Consider the following 26,441-nt stretch of genomic DNA (forward strand, 5'->3'; position numbering starts at 1 on the left):
ACATCAAATTTAAGTTTCCTCATTGGTCTCACTTTCTGTTCCCCATCTCAGGAGGGCACCAACGAAGTGGGTGCTGCAGGACCAAGTGGAGATTATGAAATCATGGATGGACGCCGCAATAATCTTGGCAGCGAAATGGCGGGTGGACCTGATCTTATCGGCAACTCTGTGGACGGAGGCAGCTCCGCGGCCCAGCTGCCGCAGAAGAACATCCTGGAGAGAAAAGAGGTCTTGATAGGTAAGATTATCCATCACTAAAGATCATGAAAATGGCTTCCATGTGTGTCGTGTCTGAATTCGAGCCCTTTTCATCCACCTGTCTGTCTCTGAGCATGTCTTCCTAATCACCCCTTAGACTGGCAGAACACATTTCCCAGTTGCCTCCTGTGTTCTTTCCCTGCTTTCAGGAAGCTGCTCTGACAATCTGGCATCACCTCGCATTCACGTAGTGCAGATTCATCACCATAACAGAATGTCCTGCTTAGCCCCGTTTGACCCATTGAGAACAAGAGATCCTCTTCTCGGGTTATCCAACCCCTCCTTTCCCCCCCTATTTTTTCTCATCCTTTTCCCCTTTGGCTAAATCCAGTTCCTTTTCAAGTGCCCCCTATTCCTCATCCCAAAGAGCTGTTGTTGAAAAGAAAGGAGCAGCCAATTTGCCTGACCTGACTGGCTCTCTGTTTCTCCTTCAGCCGTTCTGATTGGTGGACTTCTGGCTGTGGTTTTCGCTGATTTCCTGTTCATCGGTAAAGAGCAGGAGGCAACATATTTTAGACTAGACAGTAGACGTGTATTAGTATAGTGCAGCTTTTCATTGACAGAGCCCTTTTAGCACCAAAATCTGAAAAAAAAGGGTGTTTTAGCTTCCTCTCCCTTTAAGCCAGCTTTCTTCTGATTGGGTTTAAGCCAGCTTTCTTCTGATTGGCTGCCACTTGTAAACACAGGTTTGGTTTGGTTTGATGTTATAAAGAGACAGCAGTACAAAAAGCCTGGCTGAAGTCTGAGCTTTTCACTCAAATTGATTATCGGTACGCACACTGGCTTTATTATTATTAAACTTTGGCTATAAGTAATACGAGCATCTACTATTCTAACAACATATACAGTCATGTGAAAAACTAAGAACACTCTCACTGCTTTAATAAGAGTTAAGAAGGTCAATAGCAGCCAGCTGCTCCTAATCAAATGCATAATGCATAAATTGATCATCAGCAAGTGAGAGCATAAGTTTGGGCATTTTCCTGATCTGGAGCATTCAGGTATGCAAGCATACTGCCGTGCAATGCTCAGAGAAACTGCAAAAACCCCCAAAAAACAACCTACGAGCTACATCTCAGACTCTACATGCTTAAGTTAGTGTGTTAAATGTTAAAGTTCATCACAGTACAATTAAATAAAGACTGAAAAAGTGTGGCTTGTTTGGAAAGGTTACACAAGACCTCTGGAAAGCATGTATTTGTCTGTATGACAAATTATTCTAGAATCAAATGTGAGAACATTTGTCTAACAGCTAAAGTTCAATTTAACAGGACAACGAACCCAAGCACAAAGCAAGCCTACAACAGAATGGCTCAAAAAGAAAATAATCAAGGTGCTTCAATGGCCGGCATGAAAATGACAGGCATAAACCTGCAAACCTCAATGCACTAAAACAACACTGTAAAGTAGAGTGGACCAAAAATCCCCCACAATGATGTGAGAGACTGATACAATAATACAGGAAACAATTACTTCCACTCATTCCTGCTAAAGGTGAATCTACAATCTACTGAATCATGAGGTATTTTCAGCTTTTCACAGGAAAGCTTCGAGCGGTATGAAAGCATTATTTTTTGCATGACTGTATATGGAAGAAAAAAGGAGAAGGATAAGAACATAATAGGTCCTCTTTACTGTGAACATGCTAAATATATTATTGCTGTCTTGCACATCGGCTGGGTACCACTTGTTATTCAGAACTAAACTCAAACAAAATTTTTTGGAATAAAATTATAATTTCTTTGCTTTCAGAAATGCAGCGAGCTCAGTAAAGTTGACACAATTCATCCCGAGGGGAACATCAGTATCCTCGCCAAATTTCAGGCCATTCTGTCCAATTTAATTCTGGATAAAAGCGGTGGACAGATGGGCTGAATGACAATGCCATCCATGGCCCAGCCCCACCAGCATGACTAAAATCCTTGATTTAGTCATTCGTCTTAATGATGACTTGATATTATGAATTCGCGGACAAGTGGTTCATTATGTGCTATCTTGACAGCAACTTGAAATGGTGCAGTGAACATTCCTTAAGTCTGAGTATAAACAAAATCAGAGACGGTGAGATAAAGAGACACGGTGAAACGCACAGACTGTAGTTACGCACTGCATGATTGGGCAAAAGAAGATAAAACCGACTGAAATCTTATAGAAGATTTAATTACGTAAAACGGTGCGACGAGGCAGACGAGGGGAATACGTTTTGCGGTGAAAGTACGCGGTGGAAAAACTGCATTAATTAAATCCCTTCAGCAGAAATGGAGATAAACAAAGTAAACTCTCCCGACGCAAAGAATGGAAACAAAGCGCTTGTTTCCCGCTTTTGGCGTGGATGCCAGTCACTGTAATGAGGGCGTTTTTAACCATTTCGACAAGATAAGCAGAGGAAGCAAAGGACGGTGGGAAACAAAGCAGCTGCTGCTGATTGGCCCCGGCAGCCCCCACAGGGTTAAACTGCTATGTGGCACTGCAGGGCTGCAGTTTTAACACAAAGCGGTTGGCAGCACAGAATGTATTTTGGCACATTCGGGCTCATCCGTCTTCACTTAGCAGGAAGGTGGTAGTGATGCTGTGGTAGATTTGCTAGAAGTGTTTCTAAAGCAGCTCCGTGTTGTTTCATAGTCGGCCGCAGACGTGCCAGCGGCTCTAATGGCATTTTAGTGTTTGTCTCTGCGTGTGTTTGAGTGTTTGTAGCATCTAATCTGCTGCAAATTTGACACGACTAACTCTTGTTTCCATCTCGCTGCAGCGGTGATAGTGGGAGGCGTGGTGGGCGCCCTGTTCGCTGCCTTCCTGGTGATGCTGCTGGTGTACAGGATGAAGAAGAAGGACGAGGGCAGCTACACGCTGGAGGAACCCAAACAGGCCACCGTCACCTACCAGAAACCGGACAAGCAGGAGGAGTTTTATGCATAACACTGACACGCCAGAGAGACACGCCGCACACCGGGAAGGGAGAAAGAGCGAGCAAGAGAAGAGCGAAAGATACTCTATAAGTCCTGCCCTTCCTCCTCCTCCTCCTCCTCCATCCTTCCTACTCCTCTTCTTCTCCCCCCACCCTCCTTATCTGCTCGGGTCTCCTCATCCCTCTCTCCTCCCGTCTCCATACTTGAGAGCGCCTTTCTCTCTGCGGACATGGAACCTTCTTTTCAAAGAAAACGAGAAAAAAAGAGGACAAAAAAAGGAAAAAAAAAAATCCAAATATATTCAGAAAAAAAATAACACGTACACGCGAGATGTTTTTAAAGTAAATGTTGTTATTAATATTCTACAGATTCTCTTGTTCTGTATGTAATGATATGATTATTTTGTAAGAAAACAAACAAAACAAAACACATGCTCTTGCAACCTGTGTTTTCCAGCACACACACACACACACAAAAAGAGCGAGAGAGAGAGAGAGAGATCCTCTTCTGTTTTTAACGGAGCAAATCTGAAAAAAGGCCTGAAAGGGGAGAGGAGAGGGGTGGAGACGGGTGGAGTGAGCCTATGGACAGACTAACTATTAGATCGGGCTCTACTCTGCCTCTCACCACCACCACCCCCACTCTACACATACACTTAAAAAAAAGAAAAAAAAAAGAAAAACAAACCATACAGAGCGTCTGGTTGGCCGCACAGAGCCCGGGGTCAAAGGTGAGAGGAAAGGTCTCTTTTGTGTGCCTTCCGTCAATCTGGTGCTCAAAGACACACAAACGCACGTCCACAAAGCCACGCATAAACACACGCTAACACACACACACACTCGTATCTGCTCGAAGGTGGCGCTGACCTCTCGCTCTGTGCTCGGCCAACCAGAAAACGGTGCTCAGCGCTCGGCGTGTTTCACAACGTCAAGGAGCCGCTGCGGAGACACCGGCAGGCCCCCCTCCCTCTGCTCCTCTAAGCTGTATAAAGACTAGTTATGGATAGTAATAATAATCAATAATATATCAATGTTCTTGGGCTGGATGGTGAACAATAATAATAATGATGATGATGATAATAATGCCGTAATAATAATAATAAACAGGAGGATGTGTATTTAGCAGTTTAAAAAAAGAAAAAAGTTTATATGTAAATATCAGCGTATCCTTTCTGGCGTCACTAACCATCTGCATGACCATGAAGAGTTTTTATCCATCACATCACGTCATCCCTTTAGATGAGCTGTGCTCTTGTCACACACACACGTACGCACGCACACACACACCAAACACACAACAGCTGAAATAAAACTCGCAGCGCACTGAAACACACCGCGCCGACGTTAAGTAGACTGTAAATCATATCACACGAGCGCATATCGAACCCCTCGTCGCCGTCATCGCCATCATCATCGTCGTCATAGTGATAGTCATCACTTGTGATTTCCAGCAAGATCAGGTGGTTTCAATGTTATTGGTTAGTTATCGATCAGTTGCCGGTTGGTTTAGAGTTTGGTCTGTTTGTGTAAAAGCACAACTCCACGTCCGGCCATCATCCAATAAACGCCCTCCACCCCACCCCTCTCACACACATACACACACAGCCATAAACGCACACACCCTTTTGCATGCCTCACCTTATGATTTTTTTTTCTTTCTTCCATCATTGTCTCTCTGTTTGGGGATGGGAGGGGCCTCTTGGAAGTGTGAGGGGCTTTAATGAAATTTTTTTTTTTTTTTAAAAGTTGCTCCCACGTGCACTAATTCAGTCATAACATTTGCCGTTAGAGCTTTGGTTATGAGAGGAAAATGAATTAGTGTTTATGAGGTCAACGTTAACCTGCCGTGGGAGCATTTTGGGGGAGGGGAGGGGACAACGTGAGGAGACAGGCGGGCTGTGCTTCTATCTAAGAGATTGTAACAATAAACACACCAGTGCGACTGGGCTAGTAGCTTCTATTATACTCAGTACTGTAGAACAAAAATGCATGGGAGTCAAAACTATACTCGTCTGGGTGTGTGCGGATGGCTCTGTCTGTGTGTGTGTGTGAGTGTGTGTGCATTTTTTTCTGTCCAAGTGTGCGTCTTTAAAAGAAGAGAGGGGCGAGTTAAAGCTGGAATGTACTGTGGTCGAGTGTTTGTTTACCTACTCCAGCAGTTCTCACGCTCTTCCACATGCAGGTAACACAACTCTTCCACTCCTGTGTGTGTAGTTACCTGGGCCCCCTCCTTCCATCCCTCCCTCCCTCCTTCCCGTCGCCAGTCCAAGAATACCTGTGCGCGCCTGTGTCTGCACCTCATCTAAACCTGCTACCTGTGTGTTTGCGTATGCATGAGTGCTTCACCTTGATATTTCACAGCAGACTCTTGTGTACACTGACTAGCCTGTCGACGCGAGTGTGTGTGTGTGCGTGTGTTTCTGCGTGCGTGAGGGTGTGTTTAGTCTGTTCACTGCTGAATGTGGGGCGGCTCGTCCCTCACAGTGGCTATCACACACACTGACCGTGTCTTTTCACTGTCTGTCTGACTTGTCTACCTGTCTGTCTGCCGCAGGACAGATGGACAGACAACACGCCACTTTCTCACAGGCAGGAATGATATAAACACGTACTGTCTTTTCTAAAAGTGACTGTCAAAGTGTAAACGTGTGCGTTTGTAGCCATTTAAGCCTGCGTAGCCAAATAAGACGTGTGTGCGTGTCTGAGAGAAAGAGGGTAAATTTGTATGTGTGTGTGTGTGAGTGTTAGTGTGCATGTTTGAGAGTGTGCGTGTGAGCGTGTGTTTGTGTGTGTGAAGCCCAGTGGAGGCTACACTACTCTATGTTTGCTGTTCCCATTCCTGTTTTTATACATTTGCATTTTTTAAGGCTGAGTTTCTGTCATTGGCTGAGTGAGCGAAAGGAGGCGGATCCTCCACGCCATCGCCCTGTCACTAATCTGCCACTCTGTTCCAAATAAAAAACCTGATTGGGTAAATCTGTCCTCTCCTGTCTTCTTTTAAACTGAAATAGATTAAAAAACTCTCTTTTCCTCTCAAGAATTTGTGACTAATGACACAAACAACCAAGGAACTACATAACTGTGTGACATTAAAATTGTGCAATTATTCCTTTGCTGTCTTTTTGGTGGCTAATGATCTATAATCTCACAACAGCAGTGTTTCTCAACCTGAAGTTTAATTAAGGTCAATGACCCATAGTCAAGAGACACAAAAATAACTTGCTATAAATGGATAAAACTATGCTGTAATAATAAAAAATGCAGATGGGACAAAACTATGGCAACAACACATGTATACACTCATCGATTGATTCATGAGGTACATCTTGCTAGTACCAGGTTGGACCTCCTTCTGCCTTCAGAGATGCTTGAAGTCTTTGTGACATACGGTATATTCTACAAAGTCATCAGCTCATACTGACAAAATAGCATCACACAGCACATCCATGATGTGTCCTGTTCCACCACTACCCAAAGGTGCTCTCTGCATTGAGATTTGGTGACTATGGAGGTCGTTTGATTACAGTCGTGTTCAAGAAACCAGTTTGAGATCATCTAAGATTTGTGACATGGTGTGTTATCCTGCTGGAAACAGGTTATAAAGTTATAAAGAACATGGTGTTGCTGTATTGTTGCTCTTTACTGTAGATAAATGTAGGTTATAGGTAGGGATGCAACGATACCAATTTTTTCAAACCGATACGATACCGATACTTGGATCTGAGTACTTGCTGATACAGATTACAAAAACCGATACTTCTACCACACACACACACACACACACACACACACAAATGCAATGAATTGGAAGACAGGTTTTGTTTTATTCTCTGCCGATAATAAATAATATCTTAATAAAAATGACCACAAAAAAATTTCAAGTGAAAAATAAGCACTTCTGTTAAATTATTGCAGAGTCTCCACATTGTAATTTAACAAAATATCACTGAACTATTGGCACTGTCTCGAGCTTTCGGAATAATAAATAAACACTTCTGTTTGGAATAAAATTAATACAAATTAGGTTTGAGAATAAAATAAACTTTTCAATTGTTGCAGAGTGTCCATATTGTAAACAAACAAACAAAATAACGAAAGTATTTGGCATTGACGAACAAACTCCTCATCTGCCTGTGGATCATCAGTCCACTTTGCTGTTAAACCAAGGACTGACATCGCGCACACACTGCTTGTCTTTACTGCTTTAGAAAGTTTTGGCACCATTATCTCCCTGATGTGTGGGCGGCTGGGAATTTCATATCGCAGCTCGAGTATGCTGAGAAGAATCCTATGCTTTCCACGACTGGCATTGGCTGGTCATCCAGAGCAATAAAATGAGTCAGAGCCTCTGTTATTTTAACTGCCCGTGGATTTTCTCTTGACATTTTTCATCGCTTTTCCAAAACCTGAGTTAAAGTTGGCTGTTCCGGTCCACACTGCTGACATTTTGTTTAGCCTAGCTACAGCAGCCTCCAGTTTCTCTTTATCTGGAGCTGCCAGTCTGACTCGTCTAACCCTGTGCCTGTTTAGCGCAGGATGTCCCCCTAGTGGCCAATCTAAAAAAACTACAACAAAAATGACAAGCCAATCTCTGATTAATGAAATAATTCAGTATCAGTTCATGGTATCGGTTAACTTTTACGAGTATGAGTACACACACATTTTACAGTATCGGCCCCGATACCAGTATCGGTATCGGTGCATCCCTAGTTATCCAATGCTCATTTAGTACTGAAGAGGTCCAAAATGTTCCAAGAAAATATCCCCCACCCCATTACACCACCAACAACCTGAACCCCTGATGCACGGCAGGATGGATTTGTGCTTTCATGTTGTTTACGTCCTTGACCCCCTGCCTTCAGATCTTATTAAAATATGCATGAGGGTCAATTTAAGATTAGGAAGAAACCACGTCAGTTAGCGGAGAAGATTGAGAACGCTCTCATACAGTAAATAGGAAACTATAGGCCACTGCTTAGCTTAACATGTGACTGGAAATGGTGAAACAGCTAGCCTTAATGTTTGCACACCAGCACCTGTAAAGTTCACAAACTATTACACTGTGTATATGTATTAAACATACAAATTACAGAGTGTAAAAACAACCAGTTGTAGTTTCAGGGGTACTCTTCTTGGTCAGGTTTGTTTGTTTTAAAGGTGCATGTAGGTGAACTTTCTTATCTTTAGACCAAACTTCTTGACTGTATTGCGAGAAACCAATATTTCTTTAATACATACATACAGCACTGTCTCATTATTTCACCAGACACCATCACCGTCATATATTCTGCAAATTATTACCTACCCCCCAGATATTAGTTTGACGCATACTTCCCTGCTTAAAAGGCCCGAAACACTCACAAAACAATACCACCCCCCACTTTCTTAGGTATTGTACTTTAGCTGTGCTAATTTGCTAACAAACGCACCATTAATCCAATCACCAAAACTAATTAACATTCAATGAACCAGGGAATTTCCGAGTCCCTCGGGGTCAAGGTAATCCAGCCTTGGTTTTATATGTAATAATGCATCTTCCCTCATAAGCAAACACTGCACATTCCACAATCAGCAAGTCTGCTTTCAGTTAATGAAGTATTTTAAATGCACATCACAGTAAAAAGGTTCAGGGTTGAATCGGCTCTTCCAGTGAGGCGTTTGTGACACTTTGGGGCAGTTTGTGACTGTATGGCTTTCCTCTGTTCATCCAGTTTTCTTTCACCACCTATAAAAGTGGCCACAGGTTTGTTGATGGGCGTGCCTGCCTCTCGCTCATTGTAGACTAGGACAGGCTGGATGAAGGGGTGCCATCAAATGTACCTGCTACTTGGAAAAGTCTTTCAGAAGATGTAATTATAAACTTTAACTGTTCGGCGCAGCTAATTTTGATTCTACCGGAGTAATGTTTAAGTGTTTTGACCTCATTATTAGTGCCCTCTCCTCCTCCTAATCAAAGCTGCAGTTTGTAAAATTTCTTCAAGGATAAACAGGACTTCACTCAGACTACAAAAACCTGATGTTGCTATGCAGACCTTTTTGTTCTTTTTGTCCAGGTTTACAGATTTCTCAACCCTTCACTTCCATCTTAATGCAGTCTGCAGCTTGTAGCGCTCACAGTGGTTATAAACTGCCTTTTCTTCTGGTTACAGTGAACACTGTCACTGTAGTCTGTGGATTACCCACCAAGACAATGTTGCTCGAAAGACAGGCTACCGTTGAATTATTTAGATGTAATTCTTTTCTACATTGTGGGTAGGGCACATGAAGTTCCATTTGTATCCGTTTTGCTGCAGGAGATGCATAAAAATCCCAAATAATCCCCTCAAACCGGGAAGCTTAAATGAGTTTATTGTGATCACATGCAGTGTTGTAATGTGGGTGAACTTTTCCTTCAATATCTCGGTCTTAAATGTGACTCAGCTCCCTTGGCGGCTGAAGATTGTTCAAACTTGAGGTCCAGGCTTTATTCTTGGGTCCACTCATGACTCAGCAACGAAGCACTTGAAACAGGAGATGAATACATTTCAGTAACATGCATTTAAAGGCGCTTGCGTGCAGACACAAAGTCTGCCTCCATGTTCTCACACACCAGCCAGCATTAGCTCGGCCTGCGTGCCATTCTTTTCGACCCGCTGACACTAGAGGCAGCTCTCCTCTCTTCTGTGCTTCATCTAAGAGAGATGCTGTATTTGTATTTGCGTGATCACAGCTTCTTAGCACCTCATTTACACTTGTTTAACTCTGTGGGCCCTCGAGGGAGAAACAGACAGAGATGTTATTTTTCTTAAGTCAACACATAAAAATATCTTTTTTTCCCTCTTCCCTCCTCACTGAAAGTTAGATAAACTGTCTGTGGGGATTTGTGAGTACAAACACAGACACACAGGAAAGGAGATTATTCCTGCTCTTCAAGCATGAGACCAGATGAGACCAAGGTCACCCGAGTAGTGGGTTTGCAGCTGGCTATCATCCAGCAAAGCTAACAAGCTGTCCTGGCCTTGGAGAGCGGGCTGCTGATGAGGAAATATGCCTCTGCACAGAGGCTGAGGGCTCCTTGTGTGTGAGCCTCCTGTGGGAGGGGTGGAACAGCCGAGCCAAAGCTGCACAGTAGAGTTGGGGAAGAATGAAGCAGGCCTGGGGTCCAACCAGTACCCCATCTGCTGGGTAACAGAGGAACAACCGTGGCAGAGACAACCTGATTTACTACCCAGTTTTAACCTGGTTATTTTCAGCTGTAATTTTACATACTACAAAAATACAGATAGCAGGCTGTGGTGCGTTTGTGTCTGATTTTACAACGGCTTATTTTTTTAGACCTTTGTGGAGTAAGAAGCTCAAGGGATCAGCGCTGTTTATCCTCAGCTGACAGTCTGTAGGGTTGGGTTAACCATGAGGAGTCCCAGCGTAGATTTCACGGATTACATGATTATTAATTTAAGCTGAAAGAAAATAAAACATCTTTCAGATACATTTGCAAATGTGTAGCAAATGTGTAGCAGTGACACGTGTCTTTATTTCACGGGATCTCAAACTAAAAACTACATGTAGTTCCCCCGCAAAGCCACGGCTTTAGTTTTCCTGCATTTAGAGTCTAGTATGTTAAGAGGTGTAACAAATCTGCATCTAAACTACAGCGCCTTGGTGATTATATCAAAACATTCATTTTGTCTTTATGATCTAGTTTAAATAAGCTACATGATTCACAGAATGATTTTGTTTTAGACGTCTCATCTCACCTACTACAGCAAAAATGCTTCAAGTAATCCCAGAATCCACTTTTATCAACATACTATACATATAATAATAATTACCTATTTCATATTGAGGGTCATTTTAAATGTTCTCATTCATTTTCCCCAACAAACAGTTTTGTTTTAAAAATAAAAAAGCCATTTAAACACATAGGAGCAAGTTAGAAACCAACAATAAAGGCATAGTTTGTGATCTGAGAAATTAGGTTCATAAAAAAGAAAATGGGAAAAACATTGTACAGCTGTTAGCTGTGCCGTAACCTCAAGCTGCTTAAGGTGCAATGATTTATTTAGATGCAATACAGTATATAAGGGAAAAACAGAGTTTGTACAATACTAATGAGCTTGAAAGTCGGTATTTGTTCAGACCGCTATCATTCTTCAACACAACCTGAACTCCTGATAGCGTTGCATTGTGTGTTTTTCTATCCAGGTTTGGTTTTACAGCATTGACAGTGTGTTTGGCATCATTGTCACGCTGCCATTCAGATGCTTTCCAGATGGTATTGCACGGTGGATCAAATTCTGACAGCACTTTTCTGTGTTCATAATTACATTAATTTTTGAAAAGAGCTCCAACACCACTCGCCTGATTCATCATTCATCGTTAGAGTAGCACAATGGGGCTGGTTAGTGCTGTTGCCTCAGCAAGAAGGTCCTGGGTTCAAATCCAAATCGAACCTGGCCGGAGCATTTCTGTGTGGAGCTTGCATGTTCTCTACAGGTATTTTGTCTTCATCCCACAGTCCAAAGACATGCAGTTAGTGAGGTTAGGTTAACTGGTGATTCTAAATTGGCATTAACTGTGAATGTGAATGGTTTTCTGCCAGTGTGTAGTAGTCTGCCTATTATTCTGCGGCAGCCGTGATATGCTCCAGGCCCCCTGTGAACCTGAATTTAATAGGTGGAAGGATAAGTGGCCTTCCCTTCCACTGAGAACATTTTTGATGAAATTTCAATAAACAGTAGATGGATCAACTGAAAGCCCAGATGTATCTCTCGGGTCCTGTTTCAGCTGTTTGCTGGATTATTTCTGATTTCTTGAGAACTTGACTTTTAGATGCTGTTCATTTTTTGTATAGTTGCTTTAGGTATGTCCCTTCTTCTTTTGTCCTCCACTTTTCCAGTTTCCTTAAATTTCTTTAAGTATACGCTGCACCCGATGCTGACATATGCCAGGTTTTCCATGAGCAGCTCTTCGGGATCATCTTGATGATGCAGAAACAGAATGTTATGCCTGTCAAACTGTGTTATCTTTGACATTTTTCATATATTAAAATAAAGAAATGGGACCAAACGATTTGTTTTAGCGACAGGCTGCTAGTAACAAAGTGCCTAAATTGGTTATTCACTAAGTTCAATGGCACATGCCTTGAGTTAGATGCCTTTTTTATGCTTGAATGATTCACAAGTAAATCCCCTGTACTGTAAAATAAAAAAGTATAAACATAAAACTTGTCCCAGAAAGAAATGAATAAACGGGATAAAATCGATAGATGGCAATATCTTAACCTCCTCAGACCTGAGCCCTCAGAAGCCATTTTTATTTAAGCATTTTTTTTTAGCTGTTTGCGATGAGCGAGACTAGATAAGGATAAAACTCAGGCTTCTTGTTTGAACAGGAAGTCGTTACCTGGTTTTGAGACACCTTTTTTCCTTGTAAAAGTAGAGTTATGGTGCATCTGTTCTGTTCTGTGATTGGCTGCTTCTGTTTCACCCTTCACGTGATAATTCTCCGTCACACAGCAGAGAGAGGTAATCAATCAATCAAGCCCATTAACCTGCGGTCATGAAGACATTCGCTTCGTTGTCTGCTCGACTTAATTGATTATTAGCACAAGTTTATTGGTTTTGACGGTGGCGTTCATGGACGAAGACGGTGACGCAGGTGAAGACTTGGGTAAGGATACTCAGGCTGCCCTTTAATTGTTTTATTGGCTTGTTTTAGCCTTTTCAATTGATGCACGCGGACAAACTTTTAACAAACTTTTGAAAGACGTCTTATTTAAAGCTTTTATTTTTTCCCCCTGTGAGTGAAGCTCCCAGTGCAGCTCTGCTCCGCGGAGACGACTTAAAACACGGTTATTAACATTCACGACCCGGTGTTTGGAGATGGGGACAGCTTGGCTAGTTTAGCAGCACCTAGCCGCTCAGAGTTAATTAACGGTCAGGTGAGGTGGTGGCACGAGGCGGCGCACGGCTGGGACACTAATTAAGCCACCGCAGGCTGCTGCTCCTCCCGTGACCGACGCGCGTTTTATTTGACCTGCGGGTCACCACGTGACCCTGGAGATGTGAAAGAAATCTTCAAACATCATCGGGTTATTTCTCCAAATACTGGTACCTTATCTGACTCCAGCTCAGTGAGTGACAGAGGAAAATGCACCAATGTAGCTGAGCGGCGTGAGAGTTCATGAATGCATATACACCTGCTTTGTGGCATTTTCAGAGTTGAGCTGTGCTTTTCATTAATATAGGTTGCTTCAGTTTGAATAATTTAAAAAGAGAAAAGAAAAGAAGCTGGACTGAATCAAAATTACCCAAATAAAGATGGAAATTGATGAGTTTAGTGATTCCAATATTGATATCACCTATTGATTTGATTCCTTATCACCACCATGACTAAGCAGTATATCACATTCAATCCAGTTCTTCATACAGCGCCAAATCACAATAACAGTCACCTCAAGGCACTTTATATTGTAAGGTAGACCCGACAATAATACCTACATACAAAAATCCAACAATTATATGAACCCTATGAGCAAGCACTTTGGCGACAGTGGGAAGGAAAAACTCCTGAAGACATTACATTCATGCAAATTAATAGCATGTTGTGTGATCAAATGTTTGTGTATGTTGGAGGCATTTTCCCTTTTTTTTTGTGTGTGTGTGTGAGCAGTGTGTGTTACTTAATTACTCCAAAGAGAAAGTAATTTGTTACACTGCTCATTGCACTACTTTCATGTTACTCTATAAAATAGCTGAAACGTATTGTCTCAAAACTACCATTTAACAATATAAACCTGAGGTTACAATCTTACACACAGCACAAATCCCTATCCTAATGAGGGTGACACAAATGATCTTTCTCTTAGTATTTAGTTGTGAACACAAAGTAAAGATGAAAACCAGCACGAAAACACTTGAAAGTGATTCTACTTTAGAAACATGAACATCTAGAAATGGAGGCTGCAACCCAACTGCTTATGTTTGTTACCTGTTAAAGTTCAGGGTCTGGCTGCTGGGCTGGGGGCCCACATTCACTCAGCTTTCACTCTGGGTTCTTGGCTAGCTTGGTTTTAGCATGCTGTCTGGTTGGCTTAGTATTAGCATGCTGTGTGTGTGTGAAGAGTCAAAGTAGTGTTAACAGCATAATGCAGTTGTTTCTGAGCTGGATGTAGTTTCCACTTTACCATCCCGTGCTCGTCCTTTTGTGAAATAAGAGTAACATCCATATCCACACTGCAGACTGTGCCAGTGTTTTAACACAGGACCACAAGTGCAACTGAAACAGAAGCAGGATGATAGGCAGGCTGACTAACAACAAGGAATTGGACTACTGGGAGCCGATTCTACACAAGAACCGGTTCTCGATTCCCATCCCTATTACCAAAGACAGAAATATAGTTTGGTTAACTACAGCAATTTTAAAACCTAGCAATGACCCACTTGACAGTGAACATGTAATGAAATTATTGCACAGTGTCATAAGAAATTAAGTCAACCCAGCAAAAGTGCCACTCAGTTAAGTTTATATTAAAAGCGTAAACTCAAAAGCCAACAACAATAAATAAAATCTAGGGAACGCGTCACCTGTCTGGTCAGATGCCAAGCAGTGGAGCTAGGCCGTGAGCCACTAACGACCCAATTATCCGTAGTACTGATACCATCACTGGTATCGGTATCGGATTGATACTAGCACAATAGGATCGATATGTTAACCCTATTAAAATGTGTTCAGATTTTGCAGATTGGTGATGATTCATCTCATAAGTCATGAAACGATGAGCTCCCCTACATAAGCTGCCTTTTATAAGTTTATAAGTATCACTATTGGTTTTGGTATCAGTAATACTGGCCCTGTGTTTACTTGGTATGGTATCGATACAGGAATTTGCAGGTTCACTACCACGCAGGACGGCCAGGTAACTGCTAAAGAATCCCTTCTCACCTTTTTCGAGCTAATAAATGGCAGGAATCACCCGCATATGCAGAAAGGTTGCATCTCACCTTTCTCTCCGAGGTCTTCCTTTTTTCCCTCCCATCTTCAACATCCTTTGTCCAGTATATCCACTACTTCCCCTACAGATGTCCAAACCGTCTCAGCCTTCCTGCTCTAACTTGTCTGCAGAGTGCTCAACCTGGGAACCGGTTGGGAAATAAAAAGAATGACATTGAACAACAACTTTCCTTTTGGTGAAGGAAGCATTTGTAGTTTTACTAGTTAACACACAAAAAAAGGTGTTAGTTCACTTTTCCCAACACTGCAGAGGCCTGATGATGGAGTCGGATTTTATCTTGTCTGGTTATCAGGGTTTTTCTGTGCTATTAAGATGGTTCACTTCTTACCAGGGTGCTTCACCATGATAACTTGTTCCCTAGATTAGAGATCATTAGGTCTGAAATCAGCGTCTACTGACCTGTCAGTTCTCTGTGAAATGACACCATTCCTGGAAGATTCCTCTGACTTCCTGTGTGGATAGTAGGAGAGTCTAGTGTCTTCACACTTCCCAGATGATCAATAAGAGAGATATATTTTTAGATAAACCTTTTTTTCCCCTTATTTTTTCCCTTCCACTTTTGGCTGGTTTGTATTTAATTTGCACATAGACTAAGCCTGCCTTTGAATTCTGTTTGTTGCATTTACTCTTCACTTGCTCTCAGATCATCAACCAACAGCGAAGCTGCAGCTGAAAGAATGAGAACTAACATTGCCTTCTAAACATTAATTTAGTCATTTACTCATTATAATCCATGAGATTCTGATAAACAGTGGGCATTTTTGCTGTCTTTCTCTCCTGGCTTTAAATAGGCTAAACTTTATTACCCTCTCTTTTCCTGTCTTACAAAGCACTGAGTGTCCATGCATTCATTCAGCGCTGTCAGTATTTATCTACTGTGCAGTGCTTTTCCTTCACCACCACTGCTTTGTCTGGAGCAGCTGTGTTTCTCTCAGTCTGTATTATGTGTTCAACCAATTCATGGTTTTCTAATATTATAGATTCATCTTTTGAACAATCAGCTGCTCTGTTACTAACATCTGTTTTCTGTTGATAATGCCACAGATGCCACCCAGTTTAATGTGAATGTGCAGGTTAAAACCTAGGTTAACTTAGTGAGTTGATAAAAGCTTGATGTGTTCCTGACTAAATATGTTCGGATAAGGGAGTCCAGATAACACAAAGACAACCTGGGTATGTTGAACTCGCTTTATAGTACTTAGCTCCAGCTTATAATGACTTGAGGTGAGAAACCTTCAGTTTTCAGGAGCTTGTTAGGAAAAACACGCATATTTGGGCATATTTTTGCAATATCTGACCAAATAAACTGGGTAAAATGATACATAATGAAAACATAGTGCAGTAGGCTGGAACTTAAAGATTAAAGCCTTCTCCTAACTGCCACAAAATGAATTCTGGCTTTGAAGTTCTTGAGCCTGTATTCATTTTTCAGACTGGCCTGATCCAAAAATGTATCTCTGTTATTATTGTATTCTTGTAGAAGTCAAGATGTAATATGTTGATGATAATTATGAACTCATTAATGTCCAGAGTACTATATTACTAGAAGGTAGGATGCTGAAGTAAAACCAGATGAGTGATTTTTAGTCCAAATTTTTAAGTTAAAAAACAAATTCTTGCTTTACTCTGTTGCAGACTGTCCAAGCCTTCTGTGTGAGGAACTGGAGGATTTGTCAAAAAACAGCAACCGAGGGAACATGAGCAGGAGGAGGAGGAGGAGGAAGAGGAGGGAAAAGGAGGAGGAAGTGTTTAGTCAGTGGGAGGATGAAGAGGCAGCAGAGGAGACATGGCGAGAAGAGAAGGATGGGGAGGGGGGGAAAGAAGAGAAAGTTGTGACAGAGGAGGAGCAGGTGAAGCCTGAGAGTGGGCTGAAAGCGGGGGCGGCACAGGAGGTGCAGATGGAAGACAACAAGATTGAGAAGGCCAAGGAAACAATTGCTGATGAACAAGAGAGTACAGTGACAAAGCGCTTAGCACAAAAAGATGAGCAGAAGAAGAGTAAGAAGAAGCGAGGGAGGAAGCAAAGTGAGCAGGTGAGAAGTAAGAGAGGAGTAAAGGATGTTGGTGAGAGGTCTGAGGAGATGAAGAAAAGTGAGACACAGGAGGTGCCAGCGATGAGCTCAGAGGAGACCTCGGCTCTGACGAACAGCTGTGACCTCTCTGACCCACTCTACTTGGGGTTTGGGGGGACAGGGCTGTGTTGTCCCCCAGTTCCCATCCCCCTGCTGTACTCCTCGCAGCCTCCTGTCTCCATCCAGCCCACATGTCCTCAGCCACAGAGTAACAAAAGACCTCATAGCCCCCTTCTGCCTCACAGTGTCCCCCAGCAGGGCCCACAACCACTTGAGGTGAGAGGAGACCATTCATGTGCTCATACCTGATGATCTGTGAACTACTTGAAATGTATTTTCCCTTTCATTTGCTCAAGATTCATTGCACGCTGAACCTGAGTGACACATTCACACCAAACTCTGTTTGTGTGCTGCTGTATTTCAGACACGCAGATTTAAGATCTTTCTCAAACTTAAGCCAGTTTCACACATGAACCCCAACAATGTTAGGAAATCATGTCAGTACATTCCCTCGAGTGGTTCTTTTTCACATGTAAGAACTTTGGATGCATTTTCACCACTAATATTTTGCTGGGTTTTGTCAAGGATGCTCTCTGAGTGTCCTTGTAAGGTTCTCGCCGACCCACGTCAAAATAGCCCTAATTACTTGAACTGAAGGTAACTGGACTTACATTTTTTGGGGTTTATAAAGGTGTCTCTTCACTCACCTAAGAAGCTTCTTTACTTCTTAAATGTCTTAAGGCCCAGGTATTTAACCCCTGATGGGGCTGTCACTTTAAATGTGGTCCTAAAAGATGTGGACAAGCCTGTTCTGTCCGATTTAGACTTCTGCTGGGAACCTTGTAGTGCTTGCAATGTAACCTACGCAAATGGCTGGCATTTATGGTGCATTGTGTTAATTACAATGTGCTAATGTCCTGGTCTTTTATATGTAGTGCCAGCCAATAGAAAAAAAAATAAAATCTTGGGACTAGGGATTGAAATCTGCCCCTCTAGATTTTTCACTTGTTTATACATTCCCTTACATCCATTCCAATAGTTTACACAGTCTCCCTCCAGAAATTTGCTGACATTTGTGAGTACTTATATTGATACTATTATTATTAATGTTCCTTATATTGAAGAGATGATTGTCACTTTCACTAATAAATTTTAAAACTGCAGTGAAAAAGGTGGGAAAAAAGGAAGAAGAAGCGCAAAACTGCAATCGATGGTGCTGAAATGGCCAATCGCAACAATCGTGGGCTACGTTGAGCTAACATGTAGTCACATTGCTAGGGTGATGCACAAGAGGTTTCCCCATAAGTTTTCAGAGGGGTTTGAGGTTAAGACCTTTATATAAACATTTGCAGACATGTTGGAAGTTGGTGCGTTCCAGAAACAGTGAGGGAAAAACTGGATTTGTTTTGGTTATTAGCGATAAAAACACATTCATGGATGGAACCTGACCAGTGCTCTGTGTATAGCTTATTTAGAGAGTCAAAAATACACAACAGTGGCAGTACAGATTAAAAACACTTATTCTATTTATTCAGGTACACACTAATAGCTACAGCATAGATTTCTTGCTGAAGCATAAATCTCCAGTCAGTCTTTAAGGGTCATATGAGTCAAGATGTGACTCCTCTGTGAGACATTGCCCTGCCATATTGTTGTGAGCTATTAAGGTCACATGGGTCAAGCTGTGGGGGTTGGGAAGAGGATTTCAGGACTGCATTAAAGGTGGCTGATAATTAGCGTCACTACCTCCACTCAGTGGTGGTTGTTCACAGTGCCCATAGATGGCCTCTGTCTGTGTTCTTGATCGAAGATCTCTGCTCTCCTATGTAAAGGTCCGAGCACTCCTCACTGCATTGCATGGTGAACTCGGAGTATTTTGATGAGGTAGTTTTTTGCGAGGGCGTTGCTTTGTCTGAAGTGCACTGGGATGTTGTGCTTAGAGAAATTTCTCCAACAAACCTGCCAGATGCTGTCTGAGTAAAGCATGGACAATGCAGGATACACGACGCCCACTCGCTTGTTGTGAATACTCTCGATAATTACCTGTAGCATCCTCATATGGGTTCAGGTGGAAATGATTCTGTATTAAGCAGTGCAAAGACAGTTTATCTGAATGATTTGGACATTTGTGTCGAGAGAATTTCAGGGTTACAGTGTGTGAAAAGACAAAAATAAACACATTATACTTGGCTGCTGATCATGAAGTTTAACCTTTAACCCAACAGTTTTGCATTTTCTAGTAAATCTCAACAGGTTTCTAATAATGGCTCATTCAGTGTGTAATTACAGTCTAATGTGTATGAAATATGCACACCTACAGTCCTCTGAATTATTAATGATGCAGCTGTGAAAATGGCATCCTGGATTTGAATGTTCAGTGTGTAATGTAGTGTGATATCCGTAGGGGACAGATTCTTTGAAGCCATTAACGAGCACATTCAGCGTGTGGAGAATGATCTCATCTCACTGAAAAGCTATGTAAGGTGATAACGGTAAATTAATTGTTCTTTACTGTTATTTGCCAGGATGACACTCTTGGACCCACAGCATGCACTGTGCTAGTAATCGGTACTTTTAATGTTTACCACTCAGACGTAGATCTCAGATAATGTCACTGGTTCTACAACAGCAAGACGTTTCAGACCAGATCAAATCAGAAATGATTGTTTTTGAACTACGCTAACCTGAAGACAAATTTTTACAGAGACTGACAACTGATATGTGAGTTTGGTAGAGCTGGAACAGTCAGTTACCAGTTTGGCAGGAGAAGAACTGTTTATTTTCATAACTGATCAATCTTTAAGACTACTTTACTTGTTCTTGTCTCTGGGCAGTTTTGATATGTTTGGTTATTGTCTGTCATCAGAAAAAGTAAGCAGTTTGAAGACATTACATCAGGTCCTGGATAACTGCGGTGGGCATTTTTATATTCACTAGATTTAATGGACCAAGCAATTAACAGAAAATGAGAAAAATCATTACCTGCTGGCTGCAGCCCTGGAACAGACGTGTTAATATCACATATGGGAAAGAACAATGGAAATTAATTACTTGGTCCTGGAAGTCCTAAATGAACTTTTATTTTTGGGAAATGATTGCTGCATTGCTTTGTTTGGGCTGAAACATTCAGCACTGCACTCAAAGGTTTTTCCTTTGAGTGCATATATTTAGCTTTTAAAAATGTGATAATTGATACCTGACTATTTAAAATCCTTTTTTTAAAGGGAAAAAAAAACATTGGGACATTTTACTGAATTTGACTGAAAACATCTGTGCTGAGGTAGTGTTTCTTCATGGCAGATGGAGATAACGCAGGTATACTCCACCCGACGCTCCATCCGCTACAGCACCAGGGGCCGAGGTCGAGCCCTCAGCTTCCCACTGCTGCCAGGGATAGAGTCTGTGGACAGCTGCCTGCTGCCACCTGCACCGAAGAAGAAGACACGGACGCTCTACAGCACAGGTGAGGGGAAACGTCTCTGTGTGCTCACATTTGACTGCTATGCAAATTATTGTCCTGTAATTTGTGTGTGTGTACACTAACGTACTCTTGCGTACAGATCAGTTAGAGCATCTAGAGGCCCTTTTCCAAGAGGATCACTATCCGGACGCAGAAAAAAGGAAAGTGATTGCTACTTCAGTCGGCGTCACACCTCAGAGAATTATGGTTAGACTCTTACTCTATGGTCTATGGTTAGACTCTTAGGGCAGGGATAGCTCAGTAGGTAAAGTGGTCGCCCCATGATCGGAAGGTCGGCGGTTCGAATCCACTTAACGGCTACCCTGAGGTACCCCTGAGCAAGGTACCGTCCCTACACACTGCTCCCCGGGCGCCTGCTTAGTGGGCTGCCCACTGCTTCACTGAGTGAATGGGTCAAATGCAGAGAAAAACAAGTAATTTCCCCATGGGGATCAATAAAGTATCCATTATTATTATTATTATTATTATTATTATTATTATTATTATTACTCTGTTCATCTTCTGTGGAATTTTACTGAAGACTTGTGATGTTTTCCTTATGAAGATGTGCTACTGGCATTTTATTCTTTGTGTTCCTGAAAATCCCATCTCATCCTCTGTAAAGCAGTTTCTACCTTTTTTGTTGGCCTCAGTCTTATTTTTTCCCCCCTGAATGTTTCTGGGTCCCAGGTCTGGTTTCAGAACCGGAGGGCAAAGTGGAGGAAAGTACGTGCTGTTACAGCAAAGGTGGAACACGGACAGAGTAGAGCCGAATACAGTCCACATCACCAAATCAATCCCATGCCCACACTGGCTCACAACAGGTATTTCTGTTTCTTTTATTTCTGTGTGTCTGTGTAGGTTTGCTGTCATCCAGGTCATGGTAGTCTAGAGAGACTGAAGAAAATAAGGTAGATGACTTCTTTAGGTTTGAAGGCTGTACACTTAAAGAATAAAGGTCACTCTTTTGAGGATGCCAGTGCTCACATTTTGGACTAAGAAGACGAGATGGTTTGAGCGAGAAGTAAAGGAGGTCATTTGTTCTTGCAAAGGTTTCTTCGGTTAAAAGGGAGTTTGTTGTTTTTTCTCTTCTTGCTGTTTCTCACTCCTAGGGTGTCGTCTGATTGCTTTCTCTGCATTATTGTAGGGTCTTTACCTTACAATGCAAAGTGCCTCGAGGCAACTGCTGTGATTTGGCACTATATAAATAAACCAGAATTGAATCCACATCCACTGTGAACGACCATCGTTGATGTGACGTCATTTGTATGCGACACAACAATGGAAAACCTCGAGACGATGGTGTACCTGCTGCTCTGTGTGGGGGGGGGGGGGGATTTCCCCCGTTGTCGGCTTTCAGAAATGGTAGTTTTGTTTTTTGTGATTAAGTCGCTCTCATGACTGAGTTACGTCTGTTGAAATCACATTTTTCGATAGGCTAGATCACTTCGAACCGGAGCCCAGTAGGTACTGAAAGTGTTATTGCTGTGTCTTTACTCAGCTGAGCCTCAACTGAGCAAGCCCTCACAGTGACTTGACCCTTAACCCCCGGTGATAGTAATACAGTCCTTCTTTTTTTCTTTTTTTTTTTTCTTCTTCTTCTTCTCACACACCTTGGCTCATGTGAAGAGGCTCTGGGTCAATAATGGGTCAATGACCCTCAGGACCACTTCCAAAGCCCCCACTAGGCGTTAAATACCTGGGACTCTCAGTCTTTTGTTTGTAGAACTGAAGAAGCCTCTTGGATAAGAGGTGAATTATCTTCACAAAACACTACGTCCAGATGAACAGAATCAACTTTTGGAGATCTACTTACCTGGATGATTGAGCATTCATCAAGATATCTTCACAAACCTAAAGAAGTCCAGTTGAACCCCCCCCCCACCCACACACACACCTCTCTAGATTTTTATCTCTGTACTTTGATTTGATTCATGCTTAAGTGCATTTTTGTTCTTTGTCTTTGTTTTAGTAAGGGAGCCGCTTCTTTGTCTCGTTATTATGCTCCTCCCAAGCTACCCCAGCTTGCCCCTGTGCCACCTTCATTCCCCACCATAACCACTCAGAGCCCACCCTCCCACAGCAGCCTGTTGTCCAGCCTCAGCAGCCCAGGTGTGAAAATCCACACATGCACATTTTACGACACTCTGCTTTTCATGCATTAGCTTGATGAGCATTCAGTCTGTCTGTGAGGAATTCTCTTTATCTTGTTAAAATAAACGACTCAACCCAAATTTAAAATTGCATACAAAGGTGTTAAAGATCGCATCACCCTTCAGCTGAGCTATGATGTTAGCAAGCTCTGTGCCCTTTTGTTTTGCACATTACACATTTGCCTAATAAGCGACATCCAGTGCAAAAATAAATATACATAATCATTAAAAAGAAATCAAACATGCAGACCTTCCCACAGTGGCGAGCCCTTGTCTATAAGTGAACAGCTGAAAGTAGCATTGGAAAAAAAAAAAAATAGGTCCTACATAAAACTGCTCATAACAAGGTTTTTGAATTTTTACTTTAGTTTTGTTTGATTAAACAGACAAAGCTGTTAAGTTTTTTTTGTAATGTGAAGACCATCTCGTTCCATTGATGAAAAGGGAAACATCACAACAAAACAATCTAGATGGATACATAAGTCTAAAGGTCAGAGGAAAATATGTAAACTTGGATTTGGGATTAAGTTTCCCTTCAACCTGCATTATCATTCCTTTGTGAGGTGCTGATGAATGATTACAATCAGAATACTTTATTAATCCCTAAAGAAATGATCTCAAACCGGACCAGCTTAAATTCTTTGATGTCTGGATGATCAAGCAGTGATGCAGTCACCCCACCTCCATCATGGCTGAAAAATTTCGTTACATTTGCTTAGGATCCTCTGTTAACATTAGTTATTTTTACTGGAAGAGAGGCGGACAAAGCTTGTCCACCAAAACTCTTTCAGTTGTAGGGTCGGTTATGTAAAGTAGCAGCAAATTTGACCTCGATAAAATTTGTGGCTTTTATGGCATTACAAACATAGGTTTTTAATTAACGGATTTTCCTACATATGAGAAAGTGTTTATAGAAGAATGACATCTTTGTTCAGCTCAGCAAACCTTCACACTGCAGGTTGAGATAGTAAAATTACACAGAAACCAAACTACAGTATCTCTGCCTAATCTTACTTTGTAATTGCTTGGTTTTTATCTGTTAGGTGAAAGCAGAGTGAGGGATACAGGCCAGCAACAGCTTTCATCTCAGGAGGGTTTGGTGGAGTATCCCCCCCGTCCCATGCAGAGCCCTCCCCCTCTGCGGCGAGCCAGCCTTCCTCTTTTCACCTCAACCTTTAACTCTGCAAACCCCACTCCCCCTCTCCTCAACACACCAGCCCACACCCCACCCCTCTTCCTGGATGCTCTGGAGGGTGGCTCTACCTTGGCCCACCGTGAGACCCAGTCTCTGCCGACTGACACCAGGTCAGCTCCACTCACAGCAAACTGTGACATGAATACTAGAGGATGCTTCAAATATGGATGAGTATAAGAGCTGACAGCAGGACAGAGAGTAGGCAGAGAGGGAATCTGTGAAATACTGATGTAGTGATGGCTCACACAGCGTCTGTAGTAGCAGGGAGTCAGTTTTAGCTAAAATATGCTGTGAGAGATTGCACTTAGTCACTTTGTTCTTATACAATTATGGTTGTATGACTATAGATGTGTGACAGCACTAAAACTTCTACTTTGTAGATACGGTTGGCAGTATCTGTGCATGTTCAGTAACGCAGATGTACTGCATAGAGATGGTGGCAGAAACCTCATAAATAACGTGAGACCTGAGAATAAAACTCTGATTGTGTCTGTCTGCCTCGATATCACTAGAAGTAATCATAAGTGCAACCACAACCTGCAGATGGAGCAATAATCAAAGATGTTCATGTTTGTCACTAAATTCTTGTTTGTGTTGTCCTCAGTTTGCTCTTTGACTTGGACTACCTGACGTCTAGCCAGCAGAGCAACACTCTGTCTTACCAGCTCCAGACCTCCTACCCCACCAGCCAGCCTCAGCTCCAACCTCAAGCATCTCTGCCCCGCATGACCTACTTCACACCATCCCCCTACCTCACCCCTAACCCTCCAGAGTCTAATCCTACTTCCTACCTGACTTTTGGCCCTGGAGGAAACTCGACAGGAGTGGTGACCTATTCCACCACAGGTCATGCCTACTTTCAGTCCCAGAGTGCAGGTCAAATCCTACTGCAGTCATCTGGTCACCACGGTGAGTCACTGGGGTAAAATGAGATTGCATTAATTGATGTATTGGAAAAAATATGAAATTTTACTCTGACAAAAGATCCTATAGGATCAAATGGAAAGTAAAAACTATACACCCTACATTAGTGTAAACTAACCCAGAAGTCAAAAGAAAGTTTGACTTGGTGATTTCTATGTAAACAGATGTTTGCACAATCATTGAACAAGGATTCAGTTTTTCAATAATTATTTTTAATCTTGTATTATACATTGCTCTCATCACTGTCATATCATCAGCTTTAGTCACCATTCAGTCAGTGGTGCAAATTAGAAAGATCAGAAGCTTTGTAGTTGGATGTTTAAATTGCATGGTGATTTAATAAGGAAATGTATAGGTCAGCATTGATTAATAAGACAAAAGGGAGTCATGTTGAGGGCACAGGAAAAACATTAGAATTAAATGGTATGCAGATACTCTTGGCATTCTTAGTCTTATGACAGGTGAAATGTTTGAGGTTTCAATTACTGCCACTGAAGCTGAATTTTCAGTCTGTTTGGATCTGCGTGTGTTTTCCATCCAGCTGGGATTACAGCGTACCAGTCTTACCCATGGGGCAACATGTGCAGTCAGCCAGCCATGCACCAGCGTACTCAGTGCCCTCCTGCTTACCCTGGCAGCTTGGGACCCGGTCGAGAGCACCAGCCTACCTCTTCCACCACCCTCCCTCTTCCTTCGTTCTTTCCTGGGGAGGACCAGGAGTCGTTGCATGCAAATTCCCAGAATCCTTCACTCAACCAGACTTTCACAAGCAGCACCACCAGCACCGCCACCGTCCTGCCACCTGTGTCAACGCTGCGGCACTCTTGCCTCAGGGTGGAGGATACTCCAGCCAGGGAGTCATTGCTAATGCCCTCGCAGGTCAACGCGGCCTCTCCAGAAAGCCCTGCAGTGCCCTCTTGTGTCAAAATTGAGTATGACAGTCCTAGAGAGATCCACAGCCACTTCCACTGCGACTTTTCTCCCATACATTTTTGACTTTAAGTGTGTGTGAGCGTGTGTGCATGTGTTTCAACTGTCTATGTAAATATAATATATGTGGATTTCTAAATTTCCTGTTTTTGTTACTATTAGGATGTTCTCAGCTGAAATGTGAAAGCCACCAGGCTTTAGTTTGCTGGCTGCAATAAATGCTCATTGCGCTGTTAATCATTTATTTCTGCATTTAACTTGGTTTTATAATCTAAAACAACAATTGAAGCGTATTTTGTTTTTGTCTTTCGATGTCCCTTTTTAGGACAGTTTGTTTTTGCTCAAATTGTAGCTTATTTCAGGTACCTCAGAAAAGATATCTTGGTACCAGTTTAGAAATCAGAATGAGATGTGAAGAAACACTACACTGAAAAATAACATCACTGAGTCTGTATTTTTTAAATTGGCTAAAGAATTAATCAGGGACATTCAAGTCTGGCTTCAGTCACATGTTCTGCTAAAATATGGTGATAGAAATGTTGCACAAAT

The 26,441-nt window shown here is 42.2% G+C and overlaps 2 protein-coding genes across 2 annotated transcripts in view; both read left to right on the forward strand.

Moving 5' to 3' along the window:
* The window catches only part of sdc3 (syndecan 3), a 44,488-nt gene extending 39,574 nt beyond the window's left edge, over window positions 1-4,914 (forward strand). The window contains exons 4-5 of the mRNA XM_085346191.1: window positions 52-238; window positions 3,008-4,914. Of these exons, the coding sequence (XP_085202317.1) occupies window positions 52-238; window positions 3,008-3,174 (354 nt within the window). The 3' untranslated portion in view covers window positions 3,175-4,914. The remainder of the gene's footprint in view (window positions 1-51; window positions 239-3,007) is intronic.
* A 7,836-nt stretch (window positions 4,915-12,750) lies between these two features.
* Window positions 12,751-25,958, forward strand: nobox (NOBOX oogenesis homeobox). The gene is made up of 9 exons (XM_085346750.1): window positions 12,751-12,814; window positions 16,794-17,506; window positions 20,531-20,693; window positions 20,791-20,897; window positions 21,381-21,514; window positions 22,663-22,802; window positions 23,887-24,148; window positions 24,643-24,947; window positions 25,504-25,958. Exons 1-9 carry the CDS (start codon window positions 12,781-12,783, stop codon window positions 25,956-25,958), a joined length of 2,313 nt encoding a protein of 770 aa, XP_085202876.1. The 5' UTR covers window positions 12,751-12,780.
* The last annotated feature ends 483 nt before the right edge of the window (window positions 25,959-26,441 follow it).

The sequence above is a fragment of the Diplotaxodon limnothrissa genome, linkage group LG22 (assembly GCF_057381915.1).
Source record: "Diplotaxodon limnothrissa isolate DT_005_m linkage group LG22, D_limnothrissa_male_GT1.1, whole genome shotgun sequence".
NCBI classification, from domain to species: domain Eukaryota; kingdom Metazoa; phylum Chordata; class Actinopteri; order Cichliformes; family Cichlidae; genus Diplotaxodon; species Diplotaxodon limnothrissa.

What these genes read in the sequence shown, in the direction of transcription:
- nobox (XM_085346750.1), top strand. Translation starts at nt 12,781, where the DNA reads ATGGACGAAGACGGTGACGCAGGTGAAGACTTGG. An exon ending in CCCACACTGGCTCACAACAG is followed by an intron (nt 21,515 to 22,662) that starts GTATTTCTGTTT and finishes TCTTTGTTTTAG; the next exon opens with TAAGGGAGCCGCTTCTTTGT. An exon ending in GTCCAGCCTCAGCAGCCCAG is followed by an intron (nt 22,803 to 23,886) that starts GTGTGAAAATCC and finishes TTTATCTGTTAG; the next exon opens with GTGAAAGCAGAGTGAGGGAT.